The sequence below is a fragment of the Vollenhovia emeryi genome, unplaced genomic scaffold (genome assembly GCF_000949405.1).
Source record: "Vollenhovia emeryi isolate VEMERY1.0 unplaced genomic scaffold, V.emery_V1.0 DF939172.1, whole genome shotgun sequence".
Lineage (NCBI taxonomy): Eukaryota > Metazoa > Arthropoda > Insecta > Hymenoptera > Formicidae > Vollenhovia > Vollenhovia emeryi.
Window position 1 is genome coordinate 1,038,702 of NW_011967194.1, and position 24,729 is coordinate 1,063,430.

The window sequence follows — 24,729 nt, forward strand, 5'->3', positions numbered from 1 at the left end:
CTCTATCTCCCTCTTTCTCTCGTTCCGTATCTGTCCAGCCAGAATTCCTATTTTCATCTGTACAATTATATCCTTTTACATCTTGTCTTCGGAACGGGGTCATCCACGGCGAGCGCAAAGAGAATGTAGCGATACGTTGGAATCAATTTCCACGTGAAAAAGAACCCTCGAAACGGTGCTGATATCAAAGGGGCATGTAGACACCGTGACTCAAACGGAATATGCGATGTCAGTCCCAATGATCGTTCGTCGCTGAGATATAACTCGTGGCTCAAAGATCATCCCTGCCTGCTGTAACTGTTATTTCAACTACAACGCACAAAGCGCTTATATACCGTTCGCATTAAATTTATTCCTGCAAAAATTCAACTTGCGAGAACAAAGTTTTTCCTTCGACGGAATATTTTAAATACCTTCGCTATTATTGTTATTATTATGATAAAAAAAACCATTACGGCATGAAATAGTTAGAGTTCTCCGTGTGCTCCCTCCCCGAAGTAAATAAAATCCACGGACGTGGGAATACCTGGACGGAGCATAGCGTCGCGGGGGTGGTCCGCAAAGGGTGAGGGGAATGAAATGTCTATTGTAACGGACATGAGGTGCCAAGATGGCAACACTCGATAGCGTCACGGAACGTAATCTATTTTCACGCCTTGAAAGGAATAAAGCTTTTTCACTTGGAAAAAAATGCAAAACTAAGTTATATATATGAATCACTTATATATTGATTACTAATAACCCAGCAAACACCAAAGTAACAGTTACATAACATCAATGTAAATGTAATGTAACACATGCCTGTTACATTACATTTGCAGTGATGTTACGCGATTGTTGCTTTGGTGTTTGCTGGGAACGAATCAAGATGTATGTATTACATCGAATTAGCAGACACCATAACCAATCGTACATAGTATACTAAAGTGTAAAAGTGCAAGATATTATTTTATCATTATGGTGTTAAATATATATTTTTTATGTAGCAGCCGTTAATGCGCATTAATTCGGAATAATGCGGATAACCAAATTTGCTATAACATTCGTGAATGTATATCGAATAAACATTCATATATACACATGAAATAATCATAACTTAAATATTTATCGAGAATTAATGACCGGAATCGGAAAATAGAAATTACTGCAGTGATCTTAAGTTGACGCCGTACAATGCCCGACGATGTGACAATAGACACTAAATATCCGGCACCAAGATGGCCGCGACGATAGATTCCCCTCACCCTTCAGAGGGGACTCCCCGCGTCCGTAAGGGTACTTTACGTTCCGTCCAGATATTTTCTACGTCCGTGATAAAATCGAAGGGGTTTACGCGCTCTAAATTACTCCAGATTTATTAATATCGCAATTTTAATCCCGCGCGAGCTTCCGAGTGGATCTCCCGCTAATTAGGAGATGACGTCTACAATTACGACGATACTCGCCCCTTTCTACCGATCTGGCGTCTATTCTTCCTTCCTCTCCATTTTCTGGCTGTACACCAACAAACACTTGTTGATTCCGCAAATATCAAAGAGGATTTTCGATATAAGAAATGATCACTTTTCATCTTGACGCAAACGCAAACCGTGAAAGCGCGAGGAAAAGCGAGCGCAACGACGCGTTCCGCAATATCGCGCCTAATATTTTTTGCGACAACAGTTTAAACTGTTTCCCGTTCGGGCATCTCGTATTTCGAATATTTCCCCCGATTTCTGCCAGACGGTCCCCAGACATTCCCTCGAGCTCGCCTTGAATCCCGAAGCCAGTAGTAGAATCTTGAAGCCCGTAGCGCGAAAGTATTAATGGATGACAAATCGTGTGCATTGCAGTGTAGTGCCGCCGTCGGGATGAAGGCGTTCTTCGACATGATGCACAATGGGCCGCACAAGGTGATACTCTTCGGTGGTGCTTGCACACAGGTCACGGATCCGATAGCGAAAGCCTCGAAGCACTGGCGCCTTACGCAGGTAATGCGACGGTAAAACGTCGTCGTAAATATTCATGGTTCGCGGAGAGACCCGTCCTCCTTCTTGCTCTTCTGCCTATTTGCATACTCGTGCACACACACAGAGTCACGCGCACACGCACGGCGGGAGTGGTAGAAAGAAAAGGAACGGACACACAGGCACGAGGGTCGTAAGAATGCGGTTCTTTACCAATTCCTCTTTTATCCTTACTGTTGCAGCTCAGCTACGCGGACACCCACCCTATGTTCACAACCAACAGCTTCCCGAATTTCTTCAGGGTCGTGCCGTCGGAAAATGCCCTCAACGCGCCGCGAGTGGCGTTGCTCACGCACTTCAACTGGACCCGGGTCGGCACGATTTATCAGAACGAGCCCAGATACGCACTGGTAAAGCCGATCTTGACGCAGCAAAGAAAAAGAGGGGAAAGACGCAATTTACGAAATTTAAAACAAAATTTTTTTTCGCCCCACGGTCTCCTCGGAGTCGCGTTTTTGTTTTTGCCACGAACGCGGTGGTTAAAATTTACTACGATGCCGTTTACACGGCGAATAACGCTGGTTTTCCTTCGGTATATTATGAAAAGAAATTAGGACATCTTTTGAGAATCTCAAGACTCTCTTATATATTTTCCGCGGCATTAAGAAAGCGATTCAAACAGCGGTTCTCGACAGTTGGAGGCAATTCGGGAAAATGAAAGGGTTAATTAATCCCGTCGCGAGAGAGCGCGTCGTTTTCCACGCGCGCGCTCGCGGGCGTTGGTGATGTATATGCAGCAACTGTTCCATTTACATTATAAATGGAGATTTGCCATCGCTAGCGGCCTGCTTGAACAAGCTAAATGCGCGAATGCGCTCACGTTATGGCACGTGATAAGCATTCGGATTGAAAGCGGTAGTTCTCGCCCCCCCCCCTCAAGCCGCATCCCACCCTGTGAATCGCGTTTCCAGGTGCATAATCGGTTGGTGGCCGATCTAGACGAGAGCAAAATGGAGCTCGTGGAGACGCTGAGCTTTGCCACAGAGGTGACGACGGCGCTCGAGAAGCTCAAGGAGAGGGACGTGAGGATTCTCCTGGGAAATTTCAACGAGGCATGGGCCAGGAAGATATTCTGCGAGGCTTACAGGTTCGGCTTGTACGGCAGAAAGTATCAGTGGGTCATCATCGGGACGTACACCAGAGAGTGGTGGTTGCGCCCGGGCGGCGGATGCGCCCCTTCCGAGCTGTCCGAGGCTCTTCACGGTGTCATCCTGACGGATCTGCTTCCGCTGACGACCGAGGAGCAGCACACCACGTCCGGAATCGTGAGTAGCTGCCGCGCTGAGACTGCCAAGTATCGTTGCTTCTCGATTAAATCCGCGCGGATGGCTCCGGGCAGCTCGAATCCCGGCTCGGAAATTACTTGGCCTCTGAATTAGAATCGGTCGAAAAATCGTTTCCCCGTTAAATCTAATTTAATCATATCCGAGGCGTCTCCTTTCCTCGGCGGCGCGGCGCGGCGCGGCGGAACGTTATTTCTTCCATTCCACGCGAGTAGCCGAATACGATTCCGAGAGGATTACGGAGGCATCGCGATTCAGATTGGCTGAAGAATCCGCAGATGGAGTATCGTACCCACGTATATCCGCTCGAGTGCATTTCTGATGGAATATCGGGTCCCCAAAAATTGCGTTTAATCGCGCCACGGAGCACGGAGCGATCGGGAGGTGGCGAGGTTCGAATGGAAACTACGTGTATACGACGACTCTTTGAGATTCGTCATACGCGACGGCACATGCCTGTTGCGCGTCTCCATGCATTCGGTTTGATGCGTTTCACCCCCCAGACCCCGGACCAGTATCAATCCGAGTACAACTCGAGACGGGGCAGCGAGTACTCGAGGTTCCACGGATACACGTACGACGGCATCTGGACGGTCGCGCTGGCTGTGAAACACGTCGCGCGCAGGATACGGCACTTCCATCGCAACCAGACTATATCCGACTTTCGCTACAGGGACGTATTGTGGGAGAAGCTCTTCCTCGATGCCCTCAGGAATACAAGCTTCGACGGTGTCACGGTAAGCTTGGCCCTCCTCGCAATTTCACGCCGCAACGACACCCCCTTCTCTCCCCCGTGCGCCCAACACAAACCGGATAATGTCATTCGACATAAAACCTTTAGTGCTGAAAACGAACGCCCGCGCCATTATAGAATGTGCCGCCGTGGCAAGCATAAACAGCGGTAGCAGTTTTCTGTCGAGATTATCTTGGATAAGCAAGTTTAGATGACGTTTCCCGTTCCTACTTTATCGCCGATAAGTGGTTTTAAACAGCCTTTAAAAAGGCATTGCGACTCTGATCCGTGTACTTATTCAGTACCTTTCGTAACTGCTAGAACGTACGGGTTCTCGCCTGCAAAATTTAAAAGGGCTCAGTGACTTGGCGTACGTTCGCCGAGGGAAAAAAATGTACGAGTATAAAAGAAAAAACGACGGGAAGAAAGTAACTCGGTCATGAAAGAGTTAACGTTTTCTGCCGTAATTGATAAACAGAAAATCTCCTCGGGAAGGAAAGTAATTCTCTTTCAGAAAATTACGATTTTACGGGGTACTTTTCGTTGACGCCATCGGTTGCTAACGACTTTCTAAAAGGTATCTAAGAAGTTAGACGACTACAAGAGAGTAAGACTTTTTAATGTTTCGCAAGTTTAATTTGTCTATCTTGATATCAAACTTTCGAGTCGAGAGAACGCAGTCCGGAAATATGTATACTGCAAATGTTTAATTCAATTTTTAAGTCTTTTTTGTCCGCTTTCGCAAAATAAATTGTACATCGCTCGTTGTATTTAGTCGCAATAAATTGTCCAGACCCCCTACGGTCGCAGAGAAAGAAATTCGCCGGAGATTATCACCTTTCGCTCTGGCCCTTCTAACGATAATTTCCGCAGCTCAAAGCAAAATATTTCTCTTTCCGCGCTCGATTGATTCGCGTCACTTAGCTCCAATTCGCCAAGTTGTTATTTGTGTCGAGGGCATTGAGATATCCATTGTTGGCGCGAGAGACTGCCCCCGGGTATTGCGGAGCCGGGAGGAAGTCGCTTAAAAAGACGAGGGAGAATAAAGGAGAAGAAGACGTTTATAGAGAAAGGCGAAGATTGGAGAGCGGATCTCTACGTTCTCTCATTAGACGAGCGGCAACCCTTGCGCTTTCGATCGTCGGGCGCGTGGGCTCGACGACGACGACGACGACGAGCTGCTCGGCACTTTGTATCTGTCGCGGGCAGAGAGAGACGCGGAAGAGGAGGAGCACGGGACGGGGTGTTCTTCAGTAATCAACATTCGTACTGGGCGCGCGTGTTACACTTGACCGTCTTTTTGCCCGACCCCCGAGTGTCTTGAAGCTCAGGCCATCACTTTTCTACGCGCGCCTAACCGCGCGAGCGTTACCGGCCAACTTAATGAGTTGCACTTTTTTTCGCCCTTTTTCTCTTTATTCTCTTTTTCTTTCATTCGTATACATACCCGTGACGCAGTGCTTTGCAACTGCACGGTCGGGCGCGTTTTAGCAAAAAGGGATGCATACCTGTGTCAGTGTGTGTGTGTGTGTGTGTACGGTAGCAATAACAGTGCGGGAAAATGGGACCGATCGGCGGTGAACCGAATTGAAATTAAAACGAAATCAAAAACATGACAAACCGCCGGGCGAGTTAGCGGGGCAAATTGGCATGAGTTGATAGCGAGTTGAATCGGCGAGCGGGCTTTTATTTTAAAATCCGATTCACCCACGATCCCGATCGCCTGTGGTAACCGTCCTGTATAATAACGCGACATGGATGTGAGAAATATAAAATTTTGCAGGGGCCAGTCCGCTTCTATGACAACGAGAGGAAAGCGTACATTCTTCTAAAACAATTTCTGGGTAAGTTTGTTCTCGATATTGGCGCATGAGAGAGAGAGAGAGAGTTTTGTATTTAATATTAAACAGATAAATTAAATCACCTATTTCGAAATAAATTTCAAAGCACTGGCTTGCAGTGCAGCAATTAATAAAGGCATTTGAATGGAAAATATGTCATGTGGAAAGCGCGGATCGCAACTCTAATTCAACAAAAGAATCCTTTTACATTGCGCCATGAATAAAATATATATTTACGTCAGTTTTTAGCCAGGTACTATTTTTTTTTGCTCGATATCGACAACCGGCTATTTCACAGTCGCGGCGTAATTTACGGGTCGGTGCGTGTATTTTTCGCGGCGGCCGATGCGTTTTAAGAAGCGTACGGGACGTTGAAACGAGATCGTTAAAAATGAACCGCTTCGGACGCGAGATAGGTATGTTGTCTCATCGGCTCTTGATCCTTTTAGACGGCCGCGAGGTAAACGTAGGCGAGTACGATAGCATTACTGGCATCCTGGACCTGACGAGAAGAGAGGCCCTGCTGTGGAACGGCAAATCGCCGCCGAAAGACAGGACGGTTCGCATAATCGAGCACTCCACCGTGGACATCACGCTGTACGCGGTGCTAGCCTCGGCCGCTAGTGTCGGTATCGTCATGGCATCCATTTTTCTCGCCATCAATATCAGATACAGAAATCAAAGGTGACGGCTCCGCCGTAATACGTAACAATTATAGAACACGCGCGTAACACGATTCCTCCATTTGGCTCCCAGATTACTTTGCCAGAACCCCCCCGGGGGAGCCAACGTGCGCGGCTCACACGCGAAACTCAATATTACAGATACATCAAAATGTCATCGCCTCATCTGAACAACCTCATCATCATCGGTTGTATGCTGACCTACAGCAGCGTTATCTTCCTCGGACTAGACTCACAATTATCGAGCGTAGCGGCCTTCCCGTACATCTGTACGGCCCGCGCGTGGCTCTTGATGGCTGGTTTCTCGTTGGCCTTCGGCTCCATGTTCTCGAAAACGTGGCGTGTACATTCCATATTCACCGACGTGAAGCTCAATAAGAAGGTAACTCGTTAACGAGACCGTAACGGGAACGCGGGGCGCACTTTCGTGTTCGACCTTAACAAGCCCGTACCGTGATGCAGGTGATAAAAGATTACCAATTGTTCATGGTCGTCGGAATATTGCTGGCGGTCGATCTCACGATCATGACAACGTGGCAAGTGGCCGATCCATTTTATCGGGCGATAAAGCAAATGGAGCCCTATGTGAGTACCAAATATCTATATAAGGTTTACGCGTACATACGTGCCAATAAATTTTCTACACAATTTGACATTTCTCTATCCTCTGTCATAATTCAACTCGCGTATCGAGCGCCCGCGTTAATACGAGCGAATTGCCTCTCGATTGCAGCATCACCCTTCCAGCGAGGATATAATAATCATCCCGGAAAACGAGTATTGTCAGAGCAATCAAATGAATATTTATCTGTTTTGCATATATGCATACAAAGGCCTTTTAATGGTAAGTTAAGCTGCATCGCTAAGCGCCTCGGCGAATAAAATGGCCATACGATAGGCACTTACTCGGCTTTCAGATATTCGGTGCCTTTCTGGCATGGGAAACGCGGCACGTTAGTATACCGGCATTAAATGACAGTAAATACGTGGGGATGAGCGTATACAACGTTGTTATAATGTGCGTCACCGGTGCAGCTATAAGCTTCGTGCTCACTGACAAACAAGACGCCATGTTCATAATGTTGGCGGTGTTCATTATATTTTGTAGTACAGCCACTCTTTGTCTGGTTTTTATTCCTAAGGTACGTTTCTCCATCTTATCTGTTTTGCATTTTAAGCCGGCTGACCTTCGATCGTAGACGTTCGAGGAGATTACTTCATTGAATGCTTTCCGCTTAGCATTTTTCCAAGTGAAACTTTGTCAAACGGATTTAAATCGCCAAAGTCTGACAAAAGTTCTCCTTCATTTAAGCATGATACTATTGATTACTTTGATACTATCCATTTATCGCGCGCTCACTCTTCTGCAAGCTTCTTATTACGGCACAGAATCTTTGATAGAGCTTTCTTTCCAAGAGTCTGCTCGGAATTCTAAGTCGATACACTTATTTAAAGAGACTTTTCAATTACATCTGTCGCGCCTTTTTTTAATTATATTTTTTACTATATTACCATTTATATTTATATTTGTATTTACATCGCTAGAGAAAAAGAGTATGTATGTGTACTGTCTATATTTCGCAGTATTTATCTATAAAGTTTTTCTTTCCGTTGTGCAATTTTGACACAGTTGTTTTAGTTAATGTTTCAAACACATTTCATGTTTTTTTTATGCTCATGTTTTTAAAGGACTTGCCCTAGAACGATAATAAACGCCTATTCTATTCTCGGGGTGAGACCGGCGAAGCCAAGTAAGTCTCTTGGGATTTTCAGGTAATAGAGTTACGCAGAAATCCACAAGGGGCGATAAATAAGCGGACCAGGGCGACTCTGAGGCCGATGTTGAAAATACGAAGGGACTCGACGGTCAGCGAGCTCGACGAGCGTTTAAAAGAGGCGAAGCTGACGAATAAAAAATTCCGGAAGCAATTGTTGCAAAAGGATTCCGAGCTTCAGGTAAGTTTTTCCGTTCGTCAAACTTCCAAACGGCATTACTTGGCAAGAATTACTTGCAACACAGACGGCTACGTTACGCCTTCTATCGCGGAACCGTCTCTATTCCTCCAACTTTTGCGACAAATCAGTTTTTAATGTTAGCAACGAAATAAAGCTTTATTGAAAAGACTAAATCTTCGTTGAAAATGAAGAAAAATTGTAAATATATGAAAAAATATATATTGGATAATAATTTGCGTTATTCCATGTTTGCCTCTGTCTAACAATTTTGCTAAAATTTCACGTTTTCTTGTCGAAATATATGCTACTTAATAAAACACTCATCCGCGTGGTGGACTAATTTGCGGGAGGATCATAGCGGTTTTCGATTAACGTTCGGAAAAGCGAACGATGCACCGTTCTTAATTCGGTTATATATAAATAATCACGTCGTCATTGCTTCGTGCAGTTTGTCCTCTGAGAATAACGATCTAAAATTACTCCGACGAGCTTTCAGTACACTCGCACGCTTAAGTAATATTGTACTTAATCTAGAAATGTCGCACTTATATCGAGCTCCTGCGTGGCGGTCAGAGCAAGTTATTTCATTATCTTGCACATTACTTCAGGGATTTTTAAGGAGAATGGGCGAGGAGGCTGAGAACGAAACGCAAGAGACGGTGGACACGTTGCCGGTCCCGAAGCCAGAAGAGGCCGTTAAAAAGGAAGGTAAACATTCCATTTAATGTCTTATTAAGAGAGATTTTGCTATTTGTCGAATAAAATTCAAAACGGAATTTCAAAGTAGCGTTGTTATTAATTAAAATGTTAATGTATGAACTGTAATATTTTTCTCACGCGGAAGACAATTTTTCAAAAAGCCCCCCTCTTTTTAATATTCCGGACTGTGAATTTTAATTAAATCAAGAGTAATGGACAAATTACAAACTCTGCGCCAGTTTAATGTATGCGGAACGATGGATAACATTAAATCACCGTATTAATAATTTCGGTTTATTTATTTGACAGGACCGTCGATAACCACAGAGACGACCGATGTATCAATGTCCATGTGCAGCTTGAACTCATCAACCGTTTCGCAGCCAGAGGGTGATTACGTCAACGTGGATCAAGTAGCAAAGTACGTAATCACGTTTGATATTAAACTCCACCTTTAGACCGAAACCCTTTCACGGAACGTAGTTAAATGGACCATTATGTATAGACGAATTATTTTGCAAAAATAATTAATCGATTCGTTTGACCGTTGAGAGAATTCGATGGTAATTCTACGAAGCGTTACATAAAATAGAAACTTAACAGAATTCAGAAACGTCTTCTATCAACTCAATCAACTCTAGATCGTTCACATCATTTTGAATTTGTCCATTCCTTTTTCACTTCTTTTCTCGAAAGTTAGGGGAAAGGGGATCAAACGTTTAAGTATTTCGGTAATCCATTTACCCCGCTTTACCACGAGTCAAAAGTTTCCGGTACACTCGGTTCGCCGTCCATCCTCAGGGTAGTCGCGTGGTGCTTGTTTTAGGAAAAGGGCGTCCCTTTCGAAGGCCACGTCAATCATCATCGACACCGAGAGAATGGCTATGACGAGTCAAGCGATCGAGGAGAGCTCCTCTCCGGGCGCTGTGGCGGCGTTGGACGCGATGCCGCCGTCGCTATCGTTAATAACGACAACGATAACAACGCCGACGACGATGACGCATATGAAGCATACGTGCGGCATGGACCCGTCGCGGCGCAAGAGCCAGCCCGACGAGGTGGCCAAGGACGGGGAGTCGTTGCTGAAGCGTCACAGGAGCCCGGAGCCGCTGCCGAGCGAGGCCGTGACCGCGCGCTACGGTTTCGTGCCGCCGGTCGTCGAGGAAGGCGACTCCGTGATCCTGGAGGAGACCGAGATCGCGAGACACGTGTGCCGCGTGAGGAGAAGGAGCAAGGAGGATCGCAGGGCGAAGCTCTCGACGCCACCGCCGACCAAGAACGTCTCATTCGGCGAGCTCCACGAGCAGAGTTACATCGAGCACGTGATGCCCTTTTCGTTGCAATACGTACCGAATCATCGGCACGCCGGTAAGAATCGGCGTCCCCGCGTTTGACAATAGGCGCACGTATGAGTAAAATTTGTGTTACGGAAAATGACAATGCTTTACGAATCTACCAATTTTTTAAGAGCAAGCTGCAAGAATACATGTATATACAAGAGTATTGAAAAAGATTCCGACTTTAGAGTGCGCGCGGTATTCATAAGTTGAATAAAAAAAGTGTTTGATAAATATCAGTTGGAAAATCCTACCGCAGTTCGAAGTGAATTTTCACTTTTGATAACGTAAAGCAAGTGATTTTCTTACTTCTACTTGTGTGACTTGAAAAGAAGAAAGAATTGCTTTAAGGGTTGATTTGCGTTCATTGGGCTTCTTTTTATTTGTCGAATAGTATTTATTCTGCAAGTCGTGCAAACAGCGCGCCAGGCTATAGCTTGTTACATGAAACGGCACGTTTCTCTCTTTCAACCTTCCAAGTCAACCGGCATTCGCATCCGAGATTTGATTCGTTTAGCCTAGGTTTCTCTTAGATATCTCTAGACATTGTACGCGGACGTGAGACGATACATGAGGTGTTCTGTTTACAGGGAAGTACGACGAGTCGATGTCGACGATCATCCAGCGTTCCATGTCGGAGCGCACGAAGGAGAAGTGCCTGCGGCTGCACATCGGTGGCGGCCACCCCATAGTCGAGTGCTCGCACCGCGTCGCGCGCCGGATGTGCCGTCACGCGGGCTCGAAGCTGCGCCATCAGGCACGGTTGGAGTACGTGCAGAGCACCCCGAATGTCGCGACGATGCACAACGGCAAGCACGTCGCGGCGAACGCGCGCGCTGGAAGCGGCGACGTGAACGGTACCGTCTCTCAGTTTCGTTGATTACGCGTACAGCAACGGAAATTTGTGGAATACTAAACGGCCGTAGACGCGCACGTTTGCGGAAAGAAAAGAATTCCCTAACAATTACAAATCCTAATTGAGCAAATTTCGTGGCCGTATAGTCAGTTTTCCGTAATAATTAAGTTGGATTTACATAATGTTGTTACGTGATAGCGAGATACCGCAAAGTTGTTGCTGCACAAAAATATCGTTGCACCTACGCCAAAACTAGAGAACGAAAGTCAGTGGGCTGCCCTACGATGCAATAATGATTTGAAATATGAGAAAGCCAGTTTGGAAACATAATACGTGACCTTTACCACTTTGTTCGAGATTGATTTCGCGATTAAACACTAAATGTTTAAGTACTGGTAGCAAATTAATAACGTTGCGTCCGAATTCATGTACCGTGTTCAGTAGCGCTGTCGCGTCTCGCGAGACAAATTACAAATACTCATGGTAAAGTAGGTAACAAACGTTTGATAACAAAATTGTTGAGCCAACAAATTAACAACGTATATAATATGACCAAATAGCAGCATAATTAAGCAGCCAAGTTATTGATATCCGGCTAATTGAATGCATTGGATAATTACCTGCCCGAGTCTCGCGAAATATTCATATCTTCATTATTCGAGTACGTCAAGGGAGCGGCGTGATACACGCCAAGTTAACTATACGCGAGCCGTCTATTCGGACATCGTGTTTAAGTGTATGCGCCTCGAACGTTTGCTTTCGAGAGTGAAGGATGTAACGTCGAGCGTGCTAGATTTTGGCGTGGATGTAACGAGGCCTACGATAGAATAAAACGCCACGAACGTTGAGACCAGTGTCCTCGACCTTGGTTGCAGGTGGTTCCGCGGTGAACGTGTCGAAGATGTACAGCGCCGTGTCGGATGGCGAACTGCTGGATCTGACGATTCTGCCCATCTTTCAGAAGCTCCTGACCGAGCGGCACAAGAGCACTGCCAGGCGGGGCTATCGCTCGAACATAGCTAGTTGCCCGAATATATCCATCAAGTGCGACATCGTCGAGTACCTCTAACGGCCAAGCCGGCGGCGACCTGACGCTTTCTCCTCACCGCGCCGGCGAGTTGACGCGCACGCGAAATCACGTTTCCCGTCACGGACTCACCGATCGTGCGGGGCGTGCTAGATCGGTTATCTAACAATAAGTTAATTAGTTAATTTCGCGCGTTCGTGTCTTTTAGATCGTTGCGAGCGGTCGGCGACGTCGTTCGCATCGCTGAGTCGAACGTATTTCAGACGGTTTTTACCACTCCGTTGATTTATTTATAAAAATGACGATGGACTTGGAACACCGCGCTACCACGCCATCGCACTCGGGTTAATTAATTATTCGTTCCGTCTCTCGCGTCCTCGCTCTACAGCACTCGATATATCCACGGTAAAGCGCGGACGAGGACGAAAAAGAAAATTGGGTAACATAACGCTCTAGTAATAATGACGCTCGAATCGTATAGCTCTCTCATCGAGATACGAGAAAGACAACGGTCGACGAATAAAGGTAAGACTTTTTCTATAACACACGAGAGATATTTTCTAAAGACGACGATTATTTAAGCGTAGGAACGTAGAAGGCGAAACGAGGGAGAAAATAAAGAGGAGAAAGAGGGTAAAAAAAAAAAAAACCAAAGAGAAATTCAGCAAAGTCTATCGCGAGCTCGAAGACTCAAAGTCACCCGAGAACCCAATATCTGCTCGTCTCATCGTCGTTATTCGGTTCTAGACGTAAACGGAGTAAGTGTACGGATTTGCGCGCGATATTATCGAGCACACTTAGTTACTTGAACGTCAGTCAATAGATCCTGTATCTCATTAGTGACGCAGCATGTTACGTGACATATAACAAACATTGTGGTGAAGCAAACGAGGGAAAAACTTGGTACGTATCCACGATATAGCACACGCATTTTCGAGAGGGTGAAGTCGGGGGGAAGGTAGGGACGGAGGTCGTCTATGCAATCGATATAGCGTATCGCTTTCGGGGGAGAGGGAAAGAGGATGGGGTAGACCCTAGCGAACAAATATTGTTTAAATATTTCCTAGTACGACCGAAGAATATTTTTGTGACGCGACTTTGAAACATTGAACTAGTTCTAGTTAACGCGGTTAATTAATTAACGAATATATATACCTTCGAGATATTTACAAGACAAATTACAGGAAATCTATAAAAAAAAAAAATAAAGAAGACTATTTGTCAGCCGCGGCAGACCGGAAACTAGAGTTAATTGTTGACTGTTGTAATGATTTCCAACTTGTAAAGCATTTTTCGTTCGTGACGACGAGAATGAGGAGATTGCATTTAAGCGTCTCCGTCGGCTAACAAGTATTTTTCAAAGAGAGAGAGAGAGAGAGAGAGAGTGAGAGTGGAAGAAAGAGAGAATGTATGTGTGTGCATGTGTGTACATATAATCTGTAAGGATTGTTAAAGCAAAGATATCGAGAGCATGTTAATTAGGAGCGCGTCCGTTCTCTCCTTCGAGCGCCCGTTTTAACGAGGCTCGCCAAATCTCAGGCCGGAAGGCGGTAGAAGCGGTAATATTTTACAAATATTAAGAGTAAGTTTTCCCTCGCGTACATTTCTAAAATAAATAACTATGTGTTTGTAAATATATGTTACGAAGTAATGTATATTCATTGAATATTTCCCAAGACAAACACACACTTACACACATATACACGGACATGGACACGTAGACACGTACACACGTCTAACTTGGCGCGTCTAGCCAATCCTAGGGGGTAATTATGTGAACGTTCACCACAAGTATATTTCGTTCTCCGCTAGGGTGCTGTGTTCAAAAATACCTCGAGGAGTATGGCGGAGCATGTTAATAAAATGCCTTCGGGTATATCCCTAGAACTGATAATTATCGAATCGAATCGAATCGAATCAATGCATGCATTGTCAATTGCCTCCATATCCTTTCGTTTTCTACGAGGAGTAATAGAAGAGCACGATTCATTCTACGCGAATCCACGACGTGGTCGCAGGGAAATCGAATTGACCGTCTCTCCTGCCCTAAAACGGGGGTGGCTGTATCCGAATGCGGATCGCGGAGGGAAAAATGTGCGGTTGAAAGGTAAAGCGGATACACCGCTCCTTTATACGAGTGAAATTGAGTTTTCGTTATTCCAACTTGCGAGTCAACTCATTAAAAGTAGAGCTCGGTGAGTATTTCCGCGAGAGATTCCTAAGTTTCCTAAGTTGCGGGGGTTTCAGACGGCGCGCGCGGCCTAAGTCGACGTAACTTGCGACGTATATTCACCGAAGTTAACGGAGAGTCCAGGAAGAAAAGGATAAGATCGCTTTTCTTCTTTTTCTCTCGCTCTCTTTTTTTTTAGCGCAGTTCCTTGTTCTCGTGCAACAATACCTCCCGTTCTACGGCATGAAGGCGGAAGTTCGTCGCGCAGCTCGTTGTTTAAACGTAGCGACACAACGATTTCAAATTCATCAAGGGCGACATCGCGACTCTCAATAACGGTCTCGCGTCGTTCGAACGTTTTAGCCGGAGGAACGACGCGCTAAACAACACGGTGCAATATTCAGATAAGTTAAGGATAAATTTATTTCCGGCCGATACCGGTCGGTACGCATGACGAAACACTCGACGCGTTTGTACTCGTATTCCTATTGTTAGAGCATGATCTTAATATCCCGTAATAATTACGTAAGTCAGTGGTGTCGCCGGTAGGCAAGCCATGCCAAACGTTTTTTACAAATGGTCACAAGAGCAAACAAAAATAGGAGAAAACTCGACAGCAATATAATCTACATATGCGACTAATGTATGCGTGCGTGCAGCGAAGGTGATTAAGTGAGTGTGATAAAGAGTGACGAGGCGCTCTTTCCTTGAGATACATACGTCACGTGCTGACGTGTCTTTGTGAAAAATGGGCGAATTAAAAGTGATCGACTGGAATTTTTCTTCTGCAAAATCCGATCGCCGGACTTGGAAACTGAAATATTGCCGCTGAAACTTGGTACAGTTTCTTTCGTACCACTTCTCGCAAAGAGGAAAGTTTCTTTCTTCCGAGTCTTTCGATCGAGTGATGTGACTAGTGCAGTTAAATTTTAATAAGAACCGAAACGGAGTTAACACGGATTAAGCATGCGATCTCGGCAAGCTCTATATTCCCGCCGATTTCTTTTAATTCAAGGATTTCTCAATATAACTAGGAGTATCTTGCGAAGTTTTATTATCAATTACTCCGCATTACTTGCGAGGAGTAACGATTCTAAGGAGGTAATTTAACATTTGTTGACATTGTTATCCATTTTTATATATTATTACTATTTGCATCTCTCTACCCCTGTACATATATTTTCGCAAGAGACAATGCATGTATCGTCAATTATCACGCATTCAAAATATCCATCGTACCTCCATTTCGAAGGAACTCTGCAAAAAATAAGTAAATTCAAAGGGATTGTGGAGAGAGAGAGAGAAAGCCCGTTCTCGTGTGAATCAAGTTAAGAACACAGTGTCGCGGGTCGCGTTCCCGTCCTTTTAGCTCGCCTATTTTTTGCAGTAGAAGAGAGTAAAATAGTCTACGAGTGCACTTACGAGGCGATCGAGGCTCGTCGTAACGTGAGAGATCGATAGCATGCCGGAAAAGGATAGGATTCTTACAAGTTACGGGCACGTGTGATATCTTACTATCTAAAGTCTATCGAGATAATTGCTGCGCAAGGCGAAATCTTAATGTTCACCGCTGTCTACTCTCAATAAAGTGGCTGTCATTCAATAAATACTTATCTTCTTAATTTAGACCGTGACAAACAAGCCAGACAGTCATGTGTGCATATTGTATTAATATATAAATATGCCATTTATTATAAATGTGCCACATATAAATGCTATTCCAATGTTTTTTGACACTTGGTTGTAAACAAATCTTTTTGCATATTAAGTGGCAATCAAAAAGTAACTCCTCTGTTCAAGTTTGAATATAACAGGCGATCACAATCCATCATGAATAAACAAAGCAGTAATAATACAATTCATTTTTTGAATAGTTTTGCAATGTAAATAGAAAATTCAAACAGCGAAAGTTGCATCGGTTTAGATTTTTGGTGCACGTGCACAAATTCGCATTTGGATTAAAATATTTCTATTGAAATAACGTTTTACTGCAAAATTCAACAAGCATTATTCGCCTTTATTATTTTCCGCGATAGCTAGTTATTTACTTTTCGAGATTTCTTTCTCGGCAATTTTTCATCCCACCCTCTCAGTCTCGCCTTCCAGTTAATCCAAATTAATCTTTCCGCGTTTAATAATAACATTAAATCGTGTAAATAACCGACTCGCAAGGTAGGAGTTATTAAGATATCATTATAGTTTGTTAACTGATTGAGTGTACTAATCAATTCATTAATTGTACATTGAAATCTACTGTGCCTCGTTGAGAACCTTTGTGTCCTTCGAGGCCTTCGATTGGGGACAATGCACATATCTTTTCGCTAACAATTCGTTCGACGAGAAAAGAAACGCCCTCAACACATTACAAGCACGAAGCATTTACTGCAGTAAGTATAATTTTAAATATTACCTATTCCCCAATTTTTAATTAAAAAATATACCCGCAACACGCGCCGCGTTTTCTTTGCTCGATTTGACGCTGTAAATTGCACCGCGAGCTCGGAATTTTTAATTGATTCTCAAGTTACGGTCGGATTGTCGAGAAAATAAAAATATTAGATTTATTCCAACTGAAGTTAAAAATCGCGTAAAAACTTTGTAACGGAATGTCTTATAAAGTCCTGTTTGCAACTCGCGTTTTAGATATACTAGAAATGACAGAACGCGCGCAATTTTTGGTTGAGCATTGCATAATTCACCAAATTTGTATGCATACAAAGACGTAATTAATTGTATGCGCAACGTCACTTAAAAATAACAAGTAATTTATTACTCACTGATACGAGTCGCAACAGCAAACTTGTACATCGCTAACTGTATATGTTAAACTGCAACAATACATAAATTATTGTATTAAATATACTTTCTATTTTATATTTTTTATAATAAGTATTTATTAAAATAATTATATAGAATACTGAACAAGTCTTTTAAATATAAACTCACAAAATTTGACACGTATGGATTCGTCTCTAACACTTATTCGAATCCTCGTTCGAATCATTTGATTAGATAAAAGAAATGCACAGAACAGATGCTTTATTTTGCACAAGTAGCACATAATATAAAAATGTATTATAAGACACTCACCTCACCGATTTCTCTGCCGTTGCCCGATGTCTCCTAGAACCTCCTCATCCTCTCAGATTTCCTTGTTGCACTTACACTCACATACTCACTCGCGAAAATCATCCCGTACGCGACGTAAAATATCGCGAAACGTACGAAATATTATTAACAAATATCGCGTGACTCTCGATCATACAAATTACTCAAACTAACATTTTTGATTCAGAAGAATAGGTTAGTGGATAAAACGCTCTTGAATTGGCGATATAAAACGCAACGCGAGCATCGGAAGCACAATATGCGGCAAAGAAGTCGTTATTAGTCCGCATCGAAACGATATTTTACAATCTTTGTCACGGTTACATTCGTATTTTAGATGAGCCCAGTGAGAAATGATTCGTCGATCGACGTCGAAATGATGTCGAATCGACGTCAATTCGACGGTGTCGATGTCGATTCGACGTCGTTTCGACGTCGATCGACGAATCATTTCTCACTGGGAGTAGTTAGTCTCGTAAAATGTCCATGTATACGTTGATAAAGAGCCGTCGGCGCAACACGCAAGTACGGTTCTCATTACAAGTTGCAGAAACTCAATAATTAATCGAGGAACGTTACTTGTTACTGATAGCAGTGTACAAATCAATAGCGTTTTATCCCTACATTTATCGCGATCGAGTCTTGGAAACCGACAACGCAAAAGTAATAACACACACGGAGCGGACTCTCGCCACTGCCTGCCGGCGCGACGTACGGCGAGCGAGTGAGCGCGGTTGACCTTCTACACGATGGCACGCGTGACGCCGTACGCGATGCCGCGCCGAGTGAAAAACAACCAAAAACCGTTGAGAATTCGTTGCCCCGCCTACGTCATGGAAAATTCCGTACTTAGTATTTTGCATTACTTTGCTCGCGACTATAAGTTACATACGTTCTGTGTATGTACATTCCGCGGACTTATCGGCATCGATTAAATTAACGAATTCTGTTCACTCGAGAAAATGTTTTCATGCATCCGTTTATAAGTATATCAAATCAGACGTGGTAAGATGTAGCCAGAGAGAAAACGGTATACACATCCGATTATCTCCGACCACATTTGATTTGATACACTTGTAAACGGATCATGCACGAAAATTTGGACATAATATGCGTGGGGCGTCATTTCCGTGTCGCTCATATGTTTGTTTTGTCGTTCACTTAACGCACGACGAGAAATACTACACGCATCTCGCAGCAAATAATAAATTACAAATATGTATTATAAGTTATGGTATGTAACAGCGTGAATATAACGTATTCTGCAAGAAAATGGAAATGAAGATGGAAATTTTCGGAATACTGATCGGAGAATTGTTCAATTATGTTCTAGATCTCTTATTGGGTGCATTTTTTAAGGAAAACGGAATTATTCCTGCCGGAAGAATCCCCGTTCCGAACATTTCCACGATAGGTACCCTGGTAAGCACGTCACGCCGGAATCTCAAACTAGTGCTCCTGGTATTAGAGAAGCATGACGAGCGAGGAGGTTGTTGAAGACCGCTGTGCTCTCTCGCGGTCAATTTCTGCATTGCCGGCATTACCGGCGTTGCCGGTAATAAATCAAGCCTTCGGCTGTCGGTAAGTGCGATGGTAATGCAGCGATTGACCGCGAGGGGTAAGTGAAACTTTTTCAGTAACCTCCTCGCGTGTCATGCTTTTCTATTAGGTGTACAAATGAATAATCCAAAATTTTCAGCTATATTTAAGATTTATTTTAAAAGAAAGGCTTTGCGGCGACCGATGTTGTGGGTTCGCCGGAATTTACCCATGATTTTCTATGTTTCGGATTGTCATAGAGTATCCACTTTTCATCACCCGTAACAATTTTTCACAAGAAAGACTTTCTACGCTGCTTATTGAGAAGAGAAAGACATATGTAGGATATGCACCTTATCCGTTGCCATTTTTGACTTTACTAAACTGAATAATTTTTGCAGTTATGCTGAGCTTTCCGCCATATTAAATGTAATTTTTAATTACATAATCTTAAAAGAGCGAAAAATTATAATTATTTAAACTTATTTTCTTAGTCGCTTAAAAAAAGTTTGGATTATTCATTTGTACACCTAATAGTAACAGGAGCGTTATTTCGAAATCCCGTGACGCAGCCGGACTGAGCAACTGGAAGAGCTCACTTACAGCATGTGGCACGAAAGTAGGGGAATCTATTCCACTCTCGGATCACGAGGAATCGTGTGCGCTCTGTGAACACGTGTAGCGTGCGTGACACATAACCCGTACTTTCGACGCCCGCAATATTTATTCGACAGAAAGAGGACCCGCAAGTGTACTCCTGTGTTTTACTGCGGCTTAGTCTCGGTGTCGCGACCGTGTGATGATGGCAAAGGTCCCGCGGAAACGCGTTAAAACAGGAAAAAGCACGAGAGAACAGTTGGAGATGCTCGACAAATCGGTATGACGTTTGTAAACACGCAGTTGTGCGACACTTGGCGTGATAAAATTGTATCGTTACGTATATTAATATCTGCGCGTGGACGTTTCTGGCTTGCAGGAATTGATCGACAAGATATTGCAGTTGGAAGCTCGCAACGAACAGCTGCAATCGTCAATTGCGAAAAGTACGGATACAGAACTAGAGAAAGAGAAGCCAAGGAAAGGAAGAAGATCGTTTGATTTTTCAAAGTAAATATGTTGCTCTTGAACTCATCATCATGATCTTCTTTCATTCAAGTCCTATAGCTCACTCGTACTTATCCTACAATTTGAATTGCAGGTGTCACAAGAGGCACATTATGTTGAAATTTTATTATCTCGGCTGGGACTACCACGGCTTCGCCGTACAGGAGGATAGCAGCGACACTATCGAGCATCATCTGTTCGCAGCTCTGTTAAAAAGCTGCTGCATAGAATCCCGCGAGAGCGCAAATTACCATCGTTGCGGACGAACCGATAAAGGTGTTAGCTCGTTCGCGCAAGTGATCTCGCTGGACGTACGCAGTAGATTGGAACCGGAGAATCGAGACAACTTGTCGGACGAGTTGCCCTATTGTAAAATTTTGAACAGATTACTGCCAGCGAATATAAGGTGTATAGCCTGGTGTCCGGTCGCGTCTAATTTCTCCGCGAGATTCGACTGCAAGTTTAGAAGGTACAAGTACTTTTTCCCAAGAGGCAATTTAGACACAGATGCCATGGACAAAGCTGCCAAGTATGTTGTAGGAGATCACGACTTTCGTAATATTTGTAAAATGGACGTAGCCAATGGTGTAGTTAATTTTAAAAGAACTGTATTTGATGCAAAAGTGACTACCATTAGTGGTCAGAGCGTGGAAAAGTCTACAGGTAATATTGAATTTCTTCACTTGCTTGTTATCCTTAAAATATCACAGTATAGCACGGCAAGTCCTTTATTTTGATTTGAAGGCTATGATATGTGCGAATTGGAAATTACGAGTCAAGCCTTCCTGTGGCATCAAATTCGTTGTTTAATGGGCATCTTGTTGTTGGTTGGGCAAAGGAAAGAGGAACCCGAGATAACCCTGAAGCTTCTGAACACTGATACCTGTCCGCAGAAGCCGCAGTACAATATGGCTCATCACGTTCCATTGAATCTCTGGTACTGCGATTATGAAAGCGTAAAATGGTTCATCGACGAAAATGAATTGTTACACACTATTAAAATATTACAACAGGATTGGGCGCTCAATACTATAAAGTATGTTTATTGAAAAAGAAATCCACATAATTGTACACGTGATCGATTTTGTAACAATGTTTCTGTTTCGTTATACGCAGATCCACAATGATAAAAAATATGCTGATGGAATTGGCAAATTTCGTTAACTATGAAAATACTGATTTCCAAAGCGATTGCCTGCTTCTCGGAGTACAGTCGAAAAGATATCAACCACTGATGAAACGAGAAATGTGTGGTAAGTGTATAATCAATTTTATCAAAGCTAGTGAACATAAATCTGTCGGTAAAGCCGTTACTTAAGTTTCAATATGTTATTCAAAAACGTTTTCTTTTTTAATTTACCATTGATCTAAGACGCAGCCTACATTTATTAATTTCGAGATACCATTCATACAAATACACTGTTTTTAGTCTTAATGATTTGTATTCGACCGTAATACAGACACTCAAAATACTTTGATGATCATATACGTGATTTTATGTTCTCCTCTTTTTAACACTATACTAAACACAATATCGCCGCGTTTGGACGTGTTCTATACTTGAGATTACAATTTCCTAAATGTACATTCTATCGACAGTACAACGAATCAAGTTAAGCCTGTCCAAGATTGGATTCATGAGCAAAATGTTTCTCCTAGTCATCATTTTCTTGACGGACGAGACGTGTAGGAAATGAAAGAGGGCAGATTATCATTTAAACTCGTGTTCGTTGTATCCATGCGTTGCAATCAATTGTACATCATTAAAGAAATGAATATAATTTGATCAACTTGGACAGGCCTACACTATGTAAACCGCTTAGTACAAACTGAGTTTTACTTAAACTACGTGTAATCTGTTACTTTTATAGAGAGTTTGGAAAATAAAATCAAACATTACGAGAAGAAACGAAAATTTGAAGTCGTACAGTCCGAGGTTACATAGCATATGCCTATGCTAATCACAGAACTTGTGTAAGTACGTACATACTAACAGTTTCAAATACACATATAATTTTCTTACTGTAAATAGTACATACAGCGTCTTAAATTTTCACTATATGTGAAAGGGCTGCGTTCAGCCTTATTGTTCGTCAAATTTTGATAGCGATCAGTTCTCCAGAAACATTAAATTTTACAGGAGCTGCGTGAAGCAACGTCGATAGGCCTGTAATAATACACGCGAAACGACGAGCGAAGCTTTTACGAAGTAACAATTATAATTTTTGTTATCTATGAAAATCAACATCGATTATTGAACGCGACGAATCTTCCCGTGCACAGCGCGTATTAGTGTTTCTGGCTCATAATGTTATTTTATCTAGTCTTGGAAAATCTAACAGCAGTTTATGCTAAACATTCAGGTTTTTAAAATGTTTATTTACAGAGGATATGGAGCTAATGAAAAAGTGCTATATATACATAATTAAAAATGCGAAATTTAGTTTGGGCATTTAAATGTAATTGATGTTAAACACTTTCTCTGCTGCCTGAGCACACACTTTAGTCGCGGTAGCGTTAAACAGCGAAGTCGACACTGCTGCGAAATGGTGACTGTGACGGACGATTTAGAAGGAAAATAATTAATCGATGTGTCTCGTTTATTTCTTTTCGGTTCTATCACAGGACGGCATGCATTTGAATCGAGTGTCAAAATTGCTCTCTTCCTCCGACGAATTCTCCTCATTGTTTTTACCCTCGCCATCCTCGTCCTCTTCTTCCAATTCGTCTTGCTCTAAAAGTCGTCTCGCCATTTGTACAGCATGCCACTCTCGGTAATGGCCCTTTCTTTTCGCCTCGAAAGCTCTTCTCCTTTCTAAACCGAATGCGTCAACGGTGAACAATGTATGTTATGCAAAATAAAAGAGATGTCTCACCTTTTTCCTCAGGAGTTTCTTCATCCTCCTCTTCTTCACTGGATGCCTCAAAAATTTTCGGCTGACTACCTCCAGCTAATCTGAATTTTAGCAATCCAGCAAATAATATCAGATACATGTACGAGCGTACAGCTTGACGTCACGTTCTTAATCGATATGTACGTATAATGATTACGTCTACTCACTTCGCTGCGAGAGCGCTGGCATCTAATTGATCAAATTCATGTTCATTTTGGAGGCCTTCGAAATTATATGGGGTTTTTGGCTCTTCGATCTTCATGTGACCGTAGTCCTTGTCGGCAGGGTGAAGAGTGGCGATAATATTCATCTCGTCCCATGTTGTTTCTTTGCTCGGTCTGCAAGTTTCATTAATGTAAGGTAAATAAAAAATAACGGTGCTCATCGTCGGGTCTAAAAATAGAATCTATGTCAACTACTGACGCCGGGTAATGTCAATTGCTTTACATCTTGAAGAGTATTTAACCGGTTTTACTTTTTCTTCCCCCTCCCCCCTTTAACTTTAACGACTCCGGAAATCCACGGATACTTTACAGGCGCATTCCGATAAACAAAAAAAATTAAGGAAAGAAGTCCCGGTAGGTTTTTTTCTCCCACAACGGGGGGGGTAATCTCTCTCGCGAAGCCGAACGAATGCGCTTTCGAGGCGATGCCGGAGCGAGAGGCCGTAACGTCGAGTCGCGTATCCCCGGGGTGGGAAGCCCAAGGCGATGTTCTCCTCCGTCGGCGGACGCGCGGCCCGCGTGGACACGGGGATTTATAAATACCGGGACGATCGGCGGGCGCGCGTGACACGCGGAGTCACGCTTCGCCCGCCGTCGACGTCGACGAGAGGAAGAGGGAGGGAGAGAGAGAGACGGCGGGATTGGCGCGCCGCCTCTATTTTTACGCGAGCGTGTATCGAAATTCAATTAACCCGTGTCTCACCTAGGCGCCTCCGGATTGTCAAAACTGCTGGACGTCTTGAGGATACCCTTGGAAGGCCGTTTCGACAGGTTCTCTGCCATTATAGTCGGGCGCAATCACGTCGGGTCACTCGCGGCGGCGATACCGCGGCTGCATGTTTACCAATGGATCTCGCTCCGGCGGAATAACCTGCCTCGCGCGCGCTGGGTGTCACTCGGTGTCGCTCGCTCGCTCGTTCGCTCACGGCGCATCTCCCGACCAACCCAACCCCAACATCCTCTGCTCTCTCTCTCTCTCTCTCGCCTCCCGCGCGCGCCCCACGGGCGCCCGCGGAAGCGATCTCTCGCGCCATCTCTCTCTCCACCGTAGCCGTGGAAACTATGGATCGCGCCGCGCATCATCCGCCGCGTCCGGCTTTAGAAAGAGACGGCCGGCACTCGCGGGATTCGCCGTCTCTCTCACCGGGTACGCTTTACGTTTTCACGCACGATGCGCACAGTGCAGATCGTTTATCCTTCTTTAACATTTCGTGAGTAACAAGGATAAATGATGCGCGTCGTGCGTGAAACGGACGCACTCTCTCTTTC

General features: G+C 43.9%; 3 protein-coding genes across 6 annotated transcripts; 2 read left to right on the forward strand and 1 right to left on the reverse strand.

Moving 5' to 3' along the window:
* LOC105563763 (gamma-aminobutyric acid type B receptor subunit 2-like) lies at positions 1–16,198 on the forward strand. Of its 2 annotated transcripts, none has more exons than XM_012015649.1 (16): positions 1–1,970; positions 2,189–2,356; positions 2,918–3,271; positions 3,793–4,026; positions 5,806–5,866; positions 6,313–6,547; positions 6,688–6,928; positions 7,009–7,131; positions 7,280–7,390; positions 7,464–7,688; positions 8,320–8,502; positions 9,111–9,210; positions 9,511–9,622; positions 10,028–10,569; positions 11,129–11,395; positions 12,249–16,198. In XM_012015649.1, the coding sequence occupies exons 1-16, from the start codon at positions 1,806–1,808 to the stop codon at positions 12,461–12,463; spliced, it is 3,336 nt and encodes a 1,111-aa protein (XP_011871039.1). In that variant the 5' UTR covers positions 1–1,805; the 3' UTR covers positions 12,464–16,198. The 2 variants fall into 2 exon arrangements, with proteins under 2 accessions (XP_011871039.1, XP_011871040.1); XM_012015650.1 differs by having other exon boundaries at positions 12,270–16,198.
* Positions 16,199–19,854: 3,656 nt separating this feature from the next.
* LOC105563764 (tRNA pseudouridine(38/39) synthase) lies at positions 19,855–22,583 on the forward strand. Of its 2 annotated transcripts, XM_012015652.1 has the most exons (7): positions 19,855–20,115; positions 20,215–20,345; positions 20,437–21,005; positions 21,087–21,378; positions 21,459–21,595; positions 22,214–22,316; positions 22,483–22,583. In XM_012015652.1, exons 1-6 carry the CDS (start codon positions 20,038–20,040, stop codon positions 22,285–22,287), a joined length of 1,281 nt encoding a protein of 426 aa, XP_011871042.1. In that variant the 5' UTR covers positions 19,855–20,037; the 3' UTR covers positions 22,288–22,316; positions 22,483–22,583. The 2 variants fall into 2 exon arrangements, with proteins under 2 accessions (XP_011871042.1, XP_011871041.1); XM_012015651.1 differs by having other exon boundaries at positions 19,857–20,115; positions 22,214–22,583.
* A 117-nt stretch (positions 22,584–22,700) lies between these two features.
* Positions 22,701–24,437, reverse strand: LOC105563765 (protein phosphatase inhibitor 2-like). 2 transcript variants are annotated; one of them, XM_012015653.1, is made up of 4 exons: positions 24,164–24,437; positions 23,404–23,574; positions 23,219–23,298; positions 22,701–23,157 (listed from the first exon to the last, which is right to left on the reverse strand). In XM_012015653.1, the coding sequence occupies exons 1-4, from the start codon at positions 24,241–24,243 to the stop codon at positions 22,943–22,945; spliced, it is 546 nt and encodes a 181-aa protein (XP_011871043.1). In that variant the 5' UTR covers positions 24,244–24,437; the 3' UTR covers positions 22,701–22,942. The 2 variants fall into 2 exon arrangements, with proteins under 2 accessions (XP_011871043.1, XP_011871044.1); XM_012015654.1 differs by lacking the exon at positions 24,164–24,437 and adding an exon at positions 23,660–23,774.
* Between the last annotated feature and the right edge of the window lie 292 nt (positions 24,438–24,729).

Bases quoted from the DNA above. Each gene is read 5' to 3' on its own strand.
- LOC105563763 (XM_012015649.1), top strand. From the start codon at position 1,806: ATGGATGACAAATCGTGTGCATTGCAGTGTAGTGCCGCCGTCGGGATG. The intron at 1,971-2,188 runs GTAATGCGACGG...TTACTGTTGCAG, and splicing joins AGCACTGGCGCCTTACGCAG to CTCAGCTACGCGGACACCCA. The intron at 7,391-7,463 runs GTAAGTTAAGCT...CTCGGCTTTCAG, and splicing joins CATACAAAGGCCTTTTAATG to ATATTCGGTGCCTTTCTGGC.
- LOC105563764 (XM_012015652.1), top strand. From the start codon at position 20,038: ATGATGGCAAAGGTCCCGCGGAAACGCGTTAAAACAGGAAAAAGCACG. The intron at 20,346-20,436 runs GTAAATATGTTG...TTTGAATTGCAG, and splicing joins AGATCGTTTGATTTTTCAAA to GTGTCACAAGAGGCACATTA. The intron at 21,379-21,458 runs GTATGTTTATTG...CGTTATACGCAG, and splicing joins TGGGCGCTCAATACTATAAA to ATCCACAATGATAAAAAATA.
- LOC105563765 (XM_012015653.1), bottom strand. From the start codon at position 24,243: ATGGCAGAGAACCTGTCGAAACGGCCTTCCAAGGGTATCCTCAAGACG. The intron at 23,575-24,163 runs GTGAGACACGGG...TGAAACTTGCAG, and splicing joins GACAATCCGGAGGCGCCTAG to ACCGAGCAAAGAAACAACAT. The intron at 23,299-23,403 runs GTGAGTAGACGT...GCTAAAATTCAG, and splicing joins GCCAGCGCTCTCGCAGCGAA to ATTAGCTGGAGGTAGTCAGC.